Here is a 10,000-nt window from a genome sequence, read left to right as displayed (position 1 = left end):
TTTTTTACTAGTCCTGTTGTTACTGGATCTGATGGTTTACATTAACTAGTTTCTGATGGTACCTGGGTATCTGGAGTGCTGCTGGAAGAAACGGTCCACAGAACGCAGCATGAGATACAGAACCATCTCACTGTCTGGATTATCCATACAGGAGGCTGAGAACACACACACACACAAAGCTCTAATAAAAGTGTGTATTACGTTGTTATTTAGACAGTGTAAACATTATACTCATACAGGCACTGTGTGTGTGTGTGTGTGAGAGAGAGAGGGAGAGAGAAAGAGAAAGAGAGAGAAAGAGAGAGAAAGAGAGAGAGAAAGAGAAAGAGAGAGAGAGAGAGAGACAGACATACTGATGTTGTCCTTGTTAATAGTTTCCACACTGTATTCTTCAGAGAGAGATCTGCAGTGGAGAACCCGCAGGAACGCGGCATTCTTACCTGCACAGGTAAACATATCACTGTCAGTGTGTATTAATGTGTATCAGTATGTAGTAGTGTGTGTGTATCAGTATGTAGTAGTGTGTGTGTGTATCAGTATGTAGTAGTGTGTGTGTGTATCAGTGTGTAGTAGTGTGTGTATCAGTATGTAGTAGTGTGTGTATCAGTATGTAGTAGTGTGTGTGTGTATCAGTGTGTAGTAGTGTGTGTATCAGTATGTAGTAGTGTGTGTATCAGTATGTAGTAGTGTGTGTATCAGTATGTAGTAGTGTGTGTGTATCAGTATGTAGTAGTGTGTGTGTATCAGTATGTAGTAGTGTGTGTGTATCAGTATGTAGTAGTGTGTGTGTGTGTATCAGTGTGTAGTAGTGTGTGTATCAGTATGTAGTAGTGTGTGTATCAGTATGTAGTAGTGTGTGTGTGTATCAGTATGTAGTAGTGTGTGTGTGTATCAGTGTGTAGTAGTGTGTGTATCAGTATGTAGTAGTGTGTGTATCAGTATGTAGTAGTGTGTGTATCAGTATGTAGTAGTGTGTGTGTATCAGTATGTAGTAGTGTGTGTGTATCAGTGTGTAGTAGTGTGTGTGTATCAGTGTGTGTATCAGTATGTAGTAGTGTGTGTATCAGTATGTAGTAGTGTGTGTATCAGTATGTAGTAGTGTGTGTATCAGTATGTAGTAGTGTGTGTGTATCAGTATGTAGTAGTGTGTGTGTATCAGTGTGTAGTAGTGTGTGTGTATCAGTGTGTAGTAGTGTGTGTGTATCAGTGTGTAGTAGTGTGTGTGTATCAGTATGTAGTAGTGTGTGTGTATCAGTATGTAGTAGTGTGTGTGTATCAGTATGTAGTAGTGTGTGTGTATCAGTGTGTAGTAGTGTGTGTGTATCAGTATGTAGTAGTGTGTGTGTGTATCAGTATGTAGTAGTGTGTGTATCAGTATGTAGTAGTGTGTGTATCAGTATGTAGTAGTGTGTGTGTATCAGTATGTAGTAGTGTGTGTGTGTATCAGTGTGTAGTAGTGTGTGTATCAGTATGTAGTAGTGTGTGTGTGTATCAGTGTGTAGTAGTGTGTGTATCAGTATGTAGTAGTGTGTGTGTATCAGTATGTAGTAGTGTGTGTGTATCAGTATGTAGTAGTGTGTGTGTATCAGTGTGTAGTAGTGTGTGTGTATCAGTATGTAGTAGTGTGTGTGTATCAGTATGTAGTAGTGTGTGTATCAGTATGTAGTAGTGTGTGTGTGTATCAGTGTGTAGTAGTGTGTGTGTATCAGTATGTAGTAGTGTGTGTGTATCAGTATGTAGTAGTGTGTGTATCAGTATGTAGTAGTGTGTGTGTGTATCAGTATGTAGTAGTGTGTGTGTGTATCAGTGTGTAGTAGTGTGTGTATCAGTATGTAGTAGTGTGTGTATCAGTGTGTAGTAGTGTGTGTATCAGTATGTAGTAGTGTGTGTATCAGTATGTAGTAGTGTGTGTGTATCAGTATGTAGTAGTGTGTGTGTATCAGTATGTAGTAGTGTGTGTGTATCAGTATGTAGTAGTGTGTGTGTATCAGTATGTAGTAGTGTGTGTGTATCAGTATGTAGTAGTGTGTGTATCAGTATGTAGTAGTGTGTGTGTATCAGTATGTAGTAGTGTGTGTGTATCAGTATGTAGTAGTGTGTGTGTATCAGTATGTAGTAGTGTGTGTGTATCAGTATGTAGTAGTGTGTGTATCAGTATGTAGTAGTGTGTGTGTATCAGTATGTAGTAGTGTGTGTATCAGTATGTAGTAGTGTGTGTGTATCAGTATGTAGTAGTGTGTGTGTATCAGTGTGTAGTAGTGTGTGTGTATCAGTATGTAGTAGTGTGTGTGTATCAGTATGTAGTAGTGTGTGTGTATCAGTGTGTAGTAGTGTGTGTGTATCAGTGTGTGTATCAGTATGTAGTAGTGTGTGTGTGTATCAGTGTGTAGTAGTGTGTGTATCAGTATGTAGTAGTGTGTGTATCAGTATGTAGTAGTGTGTGTGTGTATCAGTATGTAGTAGTGTGTGTGTATCAGTGTGTAGTAGTGTGTGTATATCAGTGTGTAGTAGTGTGTGTATCAGTGTGTAGTAGTGTGTGTATCAGTATGTAGTAGTGTGTGTGTATCAGTATGTAGTAGTGTGTGTGTATCAGTATGTAGTAGTGTGTGTGTATCAGTGTGTAGTAGTGTGTGTGTATCAGTGTGTGTATCAGTATGTAGTAGTGTGTGTATCAGTATGTAGTAGTGTGTGTGTGTATCAGTGTGTAGTAGTGTGTGTGTATCAGTATGTAGTAGTGTGTGTATCAGTATGTAGTAGTGTGTGTGTGTATCAGTATGTAGTAGTGTGTGTGTGTATCAGTATGTAGTAGTGTGTGTGTGTATCAGTATGTAGTAGTGTGTGTGTATCAGTATGTAGTAGTGTGTGTGTATCAGTGTGTAGTAGTGTGTGTGTATCAGTATGTAGTAGTGTGTGTATCAGTATGTAGTAGTGTGTGTGTATCAGTATGTAGTAGTGTGTGTGTATCAGTATGTAGTAGTGTGTGTGTATCAGTATGTAGTAGTGTGTGTGTATCAGTATGTAGTAGTGTGTGTGTATCAGTATGTAGTAGTGTGTGTGTATCAGTATGTAGTAGTGTGTGTATCAGTATGTAGTAGTGTGTGTGTATCAGTATGTAGTAGTGTGTGTGTATCAGTATGTAGTAGTGTGTGTGTATCAGTATGTAGTAGTGTGTGTATCAGTATGTAGTAGTGTGTGTGTATCAGTATGTAGTAGTGTGTGTATCAGTATGTAGTAGTGTGTGTGTATCAGTATGTAGTAGTGTGTGTGTATCAGTATGTAGTAGTGTGTGTGTATCAGTATGTAGTAGTGTGTGTGTATCAGTATGTAGTAGTGTGTGTGTATCAGTATGTAGTAGTGTGTGTGTATCAGTATGTAGTAGTGTGTGTGTATCAGTATGTAGTAGTGTGTGTGTATCAGTATGTAGTAGTGTGTGTGTATCAGTATGTAGTAGTGTGTGTGTATCAGTATGTAGTAGTGTGTGTATCAGTATGTAGTAGTGTGTGTGTATCAGTATGTAGTAGTGTGTGTATCAGTATGTAGTAGTGTGTGTATCAGTATGTAGTAGTGTGTGTGTATCAGTATGTAGTAGTGTGTGTGTATCAGTATGTAGTAGTGTGTGTGTATCAGTATGTAGTAGTGTGTGTGTATCAGTATGTAGTAGTGTGTGTGTGTATCAGTATGTAGTAGTGTGTGTGTATCAGTATGTAGTAGTGTGTGTGTATCAGTATGTAGTAGTGTGTGTGTATCAGTATGTAGTAGTGTGTGTGTATCAGTATGTAGTAGTGTGTGTGTATCAGTGTGTAGTAGTGTGTGTGTATCAGTATGTAGTAGTGTGTGTGTATCAGTGTGTAGTAGTGTGTGTGTATCAGTATGTAGTAGTGTGTGTGTATCAGTGTGTAGTAGTGTGTGTGTATCAGTATGTAGTAGTGTGTGTGTATCAGTATGTAGTAGTGTGTGTGTATCAGTATGTAGTAGTGTGTGTGTATCAGTATGTAGTAGTGTGTGTGTATCAGTATGTAGTAGTGTGTGTGTATCAGTATGTAGTAGTGTGTGTATCAGTATGTAGTAGTGTGTGTGTATCAGTATGTAGTAGTGTGTGTGTATCAGTGTGTAGTAGTGTGTGTGTATCAGTATGTAGTAGTGTGTGTGTATCAGTATGTAGTAGTGTGTGTGTATCAGTATGTAGTAGTGTGTGTGTATCAGTATGTAGTAGTGTGTGTGTATCAGTATGTAGTAGTGTGTGTGTATCAGTATGTAGTAGTGTGTGTGTATCAGTATGTAGTAGTATGTGTGTATCAGTATGTAGTAGTGTGTGTGTATCAGTATGTAGTAGTGTGTGTGTATCAGTATGTAGTAGTGTGTGTGTATCAGTATGTAGTAGTGTGTGTGTATCAGTATGTAGTAGTGTGTGTGTATCAGTATGTAGTAGTGTGTGTGTATCAGTATGTAGTAGTGTGTGTGTATCAGTATGTAGTAGTGTGTGTGTATCAGTATGTAGTAGTGTGTGTGTATCAGTATGTAGTAGTGTGTGTGTATCAGTATGTAGTAGTGTGTGTGTATCAGTATGTAGTAGTGTGTGTGTATCAGTATGTAGTAGTGTGTGTGTATCAGTATGTAGTAGTGTGTGTGTATCAGTATGTAGTAGTGTGTGTATCAGTATGTAGTAGTGTGTGTGTATCAGTATGTAGTAGTGTGTGTGTATCAGTATGTAGTAGTGTGTGTGTATCAGTGTGTAGTAGTGTGTGTGTATCAGTATGTAGTAGTGTGTGTGTATCAGTATGTAGTAGTGTGTGTATCAGTATGTAGTAGTGTGTGTGTATCAGTATGTAGTAGTGTGTGTATCAGTATGTAGTAGTGTGTGTGTATCAGTATGTAGTAGTGTGTGTGTATCAGTATGTAGTAGTGTGTGTATCAGTATGTAGTAGTGTGTGTGTATCAGTATGTAGTAGTGTGTGTGTATCAGTATGTAGTAGTGTGTGTGTATCAGTGTGTAGTAGTGTGTGTGTATCAGTGTGTAGTAGTGTGTGTGTATCAGTATGTAGTAGTGTGTGTGTATCAGTATGTAGTAGTGTGTGTGTATCAGTATGTAGTAGTGTGTGTGTATCAGTGTGTAGTAGTGTGTGTGTATCAGTATGTAGTAGTGTGTGTGTATCAGTATGTAGTAGTGTGTGTGTATCAGTATGTAGTAGTGTGTGTATCAGTATGTAGTAGTGTGTGTGTATCAGTATGTAGTAGTGTGTGTGTATCAGTATGTAGTAGTGTGTGTATCAGTATGTAGTAGTGTGTGTGTATCAGTATGTAGTAGTGTGTGTGTATCAGTATGTAGTAGTGTGTGTATCAGTATGTAGTAGTGTGTCTGTATCAGTATGTAGTAGTGTGTCTGTATCAGAATGTAGTAGTGTGTGTATCAGTGTGTAGTAGTGTGTGTATCAGAGTGTAGTAGTGTGTGTATCAGTGTGTAGTAGTGTGTGTGTGTATCAGTATGTAGTAGTGTGTGTATCAGTATGTAGTAGTGTGTGTGTATCAGTATGTAGTAGTGTGTGTGTATCAGTATGTAGTAGTGTGTGTATCAGTATGTAGTAGTGTGTGTGTATCAGTATGTAGTAGTGTGTGTGTATCAGTATGTAGTAGTGTGTGTGTATCAGTATGTAGTAGTGTGTGTATCAGTATGTAGTAGTGTGTCTGTATCAGAATGTAGTAGTGTGTGTGTATCAGTGTGTAGTAGTGTGTGTGTATCAGTATGTAGTAGTGTGTGTGTATCAGTATGTAGTAGTGTGTGTGTATCAGTATGTAGTAGTGTGTGTATCAGTATGTAGTAGTGTGTGTGTATCAGTATGTAGTAGTGTGTGTGTATCAGTATGTAGTAGTGTGTGTGTATCAGTATGTAGTAGTGTGTGTATCAGTATGTAGTAGTGTGTGTGTATCAGTATGTAGTAGTGTGTGTGTATCAGTATGTAGTAGTGTGTGTATCAGTGTGTAGTAGTGTGTGTGTATCAGTATGTAGTAGTGTGTGTATCAGTATGTAGTAGTGTGTGTATCAGTATGTAGTAGTGTGTGTGTATCAGTATGTAGTAGTGTGTGTATCAGTGTGTGTATCAGTATGTAGTAGTGTGTGTATCAGTATGTAGTAGTGTGTGTGTATCAGTATGTAGTAGTGTGTGTGTATCAGTGTGTAGTAGTGTGTGTGTATCAGTGTGTAGTAGTGTGTGTGTATCAGTATGTAGTAGTGTGTGTGTATCAGTATGTAGTAGTGTGTGTGTATCAGTATGTAGTAGTGTGTGTGTATCAGTATGTAGTAGTGTGTGTATCAGTATGTAGTAGTGTGTGTGTATCAGTATGTAGTAGTGTGTGTGTATCAGTATGTAGTAGTGTGTGTGTATCAGTATGTAGTAGTGTGTGTGTATCAGTATGTAGTAGTGTGTGTGTATCAGTGTGTGTATCAGTATGTAGTAGTGTGTGTGTATCAGTATGTAGTAGTGTGTGTGTATCAGTATGTAGTAGTGTGTGTGTATCAGTATGTAGTAGTGTGTGTGTATCAGTATGTAGTAGTGTGTGTGTATCAGTATGTAGTAGTGTGTGTATCAGTATGTAGTAGTGTGTGTATCAGTATGTAGTAGTGTGTGTATCAGTATGTAGTAGTGTGTGTGTATCAGTATGTAGTAGTGTGTGTATCAGTATGTAGTAGTGTGTGTATCAGTGTGTGTATCAGTATGTAGTAGTGTGTGTGTATCAGTATGTAGTAGTGTGTGTGTATCAGTATGTAGTAGTGTGTGTGTATCAGTATGTAGTAGTGTGTGTGTATCAGTATGTAGTAGTGTGTGTGTATCAGTATGTAGTAGTGTGTGTGTATCAGTATGTAGTAGTGTGTGTGTATCAGTATGTAGTAGTGTGTGTGTATCAGTATGTAGTAGTGTGTGTGTATCAGTATGTAGTAGTGTGTGTGTATCAGTATGTAGTAGTGTGTGTGTATCAGTATGTAGTAGTGTGTGTATCAGTATGTAGTAGTGTGTGTATCAGTATGTAGTAGTGTGTGTGTATCAGTATGTAGTAGTGTGTGTGTATCAGTATGTAGTAGTGTGTGTGTATCAGTATGTAGTAGTGTGTGTGTATCAGTGTGTAGTAGTGTGTGTGTATCAGTATGTAGTAGTGTGTGTGTATCAGTATGTAGTAGTGTGTGTGTATCAGTGTGTAGTAGTGTGTGTGTATCAGTGTGTAGTAGTGTGTGTGTATCAGTATGTAGTAGTGTGTGTATCAGTGTGTGTATCAGTATGTAGTAGTGTGTGTGTATCAGTATGTAGTAGTGTGTGTGTATCAGTATGTAGTAGTGTGTGTGTATCAGTATGTAGTAGTGTGTATATCAGTATGTAGTAGTGTGTGTATCAGTATGTAGTAGTGTGTGTGTATCAGTATGTAGTAGTGTGTGTGTATCAGTGTGTAGTAGTGTGTGTGTATCAGTATGTAGTAGTGTGTGTGTATCAGTATGTAGTAGTGTGTGTGTATCAGTATGTAGTAGTGTGTGTGTATCAGTGTGTAGTAGTGTGTGTGTATCAGTGTGTAGTAGTGTGTGTGTATCAGTATGTAGTAGTGTGTGTATCAGTGTGTGTATCAGTATGTAGTAGTGTGTGTATCAGTATGTAGTAGTGTGTGTGTATCAGTGTGTAGTAGTGTGTGTGTATCAGTATGTAGTAGTGTGTGTGTATCAGTATGTAGTAGTGTGTGTGTATCAGTATGTAGTAGTGTGTGTGTATCAGTGTGTAGTAGTGTGTGTGTATCAGTATGTAGTAGTGTGTGTGTGTATCAGTATGTAGTAGTGTGTGTGTATCAGTATGTAGTAGTGTGTGTATCAGTATGTAGTAGTGTGTGTGTATCAGTATGTAGTAGTGTGTGTGTATCAGTATGTAGTAGTGTGTGTGTATCAGTGTGTAGTAGTGTGTGTGTATCAGTAGGTAGTAGTGTGTGTGTATCAGTATGTAGTAGTGTGTGTATCAGTGTGTAGTAGTGTGTGTGTATCAGTGTGTGTATCAGTATGTAGTAGTGTGTGTGTATCAGTATGTAGTAGTGTGTGTGTATCAGTATGTAGTAGTGTGTGTGTATCAGTATGTAGTAGTGTGTGTATCAGTATGTAGTAGTGTGTGTGTATCAGTATGTAGTAGTGTGTGTGTATCAGTATGTAGTAGTGTGTGTGTATCAGTATGTAGTAGTGTGTGTGTATCAGTATGTAGTAGTGTGTGTGTATCAGTATGTAGTAGTGTGTGTGTATCAGTATGTAGTAGTGTGTGTGTATCAGTGTGTAGTAGTGTGTGTGTATCAGTGTGTGTATCAGTATGTAGTAGTGTGTGTGTATCAGTATGTAGTAGTGTGTGTGTATCAGTATGTAGTAGTGTGTGTGTATCAGTATGTAGTAGTGTGTGTATCAGTAGGTAGTAGTGTGTGTGTATCAGTATGTAGTAGTGTGTGTGTATCAGTGTGTAGTAGTGTGTGTGTATCAGTATGTAGTAGTGTGTGTATCAGTGTGTAGTAGTGTGTGTGTATCAGTGTGTGTATCAGTATGTAGTAGTGTGTGTGTATCAGTATGTAGTAGTGTGTGTGTATCAGTGTGTAGTAGTGTGTGTATCAGTATGTAGTAGTGTGTGTGTATCAGTATGTAGTAGTGTGTGTATCAGTATGTAGTAGTGTGTGTATCAGTGTGTAGTAGTGTGTGTGTATCAGTGTGTGTATCAGTATGTAGTAGTGTGTGTGTATCAGTATGTAGTAGTGTGTGTATCAGTATGTAGTAGTGTGTGTGTATCAGTGTGTAGTAGTGTGTGTATCAGTATGTAGTAGTGTGTGTATCAGTATGTAGTAGTGTGTGTGTATCAGTATGTAGTAGTGTGTGTGTATCAGTGTGTGTATCAGTATGTAGTAGTGTGTGTATCAGTATGTAGTAGTGTGTGTGTATCAGTGTGTAGTAGTGTGTGTATCAGTATGTAGTAGTGTGTGTGTATCAGTATGTAGTAGTGTGTGTGTATCAGTATGTAGTAGTGTGTGTATCAGTAGGTAGTAGTGTGTGTGTATCAGTATGTAGTAGTGTGTGTATCAGTGTGTAGTAGTGTGTGTGTATCAGTGTGTGTATCAGTATGTAGTAGTGTGTGTGTATCAGTATGTAGTAGTGTGTGTATCAGTATGTAGTAGTGTGTGTGTATCAGTATGTAGTAGTGTGTGTATCAGTATGTAGTAGTGTGTGTGTATCAGTATGTAGTAGTGTGTGTGTATCAGTGTGTGTATCAGTATGTAGTAGTGTGTGTATCAGTGTGTGTATCAGTATGTAGTAGTGTGTGTGTATCAGTATGTAGTAGTGTGTGTGTATCAGTATGTAGTAGTGTGTGTGTATCAGTATGTAGTAGTGTGTGTGTATCAGTATGTAGTAGTGTGTGTGTATCAGTGTGTGTATCAGTATGTAGTAGTGTGTGTATCAGTGTGTGTATCAGTATGTAGTAGTGTGTGTGTATCAGTATGTAGTAGTGTGTGTGTATCAGTATGTAGTAGTGTGTGTGTATCAGTGTGTAGTAGTGTGTGTGTATCAGTATGTAGTAGTGTGTGTGTATCAGTATGTAGTAGTGTGTGTGTATCAGTATGTAGTAGTGTGTGTGTATCAGTGTGTAGTAGTGTGTGTGTATCAGTATGTAGTAGTGTGTGTGTATCAGTATGTAGTAGTGTGTGTATCAGTATGTAGTAGTGTGTGTATCAGTATGTAGTAGTGTGTGTGTATCAGTATGTAGTAGTGTGTGTGTATCAGTATGTAGTAGTGTGTGTATCAGTATGTAGTAGTGTGTGTGTATCAGTATGTAGTAGTGTGTGTGTATCAGTGTGTAGTAGTGTGTGTGTATCAGTGTGTAGTAGTGTGTGTGTATCAGTGTGTGTATCAGTATGTAGTAGTGTGTGTATCAGTATGTAGTAGTGTGTGTGTATCAGTATGTAGTAGTGTGTGTGTATCAGTGTGTAGTAGTGTGTGTGTATCAGT

At 38.3% G+C, this 10,000-nt stretch overlaps 1 protein-coding gene across 1 annotated transcript in view; it reads right to left on the bottom strand.

The window, feature by feature from the left end:
• Positions 1 to 10,000, bottom strand: part of nae1 (nedd8 activating enzyme E1 subunit 1) — a 49,098-nt gene that overhangs the window by 11,829 nt on the left and 27,269 nt on the right. The window contains exons 16-17 of the mRNA XM_058382307.1: positions 354 to 440; positions 63 to 155 (exon numbers count right to left, since the gene is read on the bottom strand). Coding sequence (XP_058238290.1) covers positions 63 to 155; positions 354 to 440 — 180 coding nt within the window. The remainder of the gene's footprint in view (positions 1 to 62; positions 156 to 353; positions 441 to 10,000) is intronic.

The sequence above is a fragment of the Hemibagrus wyckioides genome, linkage group LG27, assembly GCF_019097595.1.
Source record: "Hemibagrus wyckioides isolate EC202008001 linkage group LG27, SWU_Hwy_1.0, whole genome shotgun sequence".
Classification (NCBI taxonomy): Eukaryota; Metazoa; Chordata; class Actinopteri; order Siluriformes; family Bagridae; genus Hemibagrus; species Hemibagrus wyckioides.
This window is presented reverse-complemented; position numbering and strand designations above follow the sequence as displayed.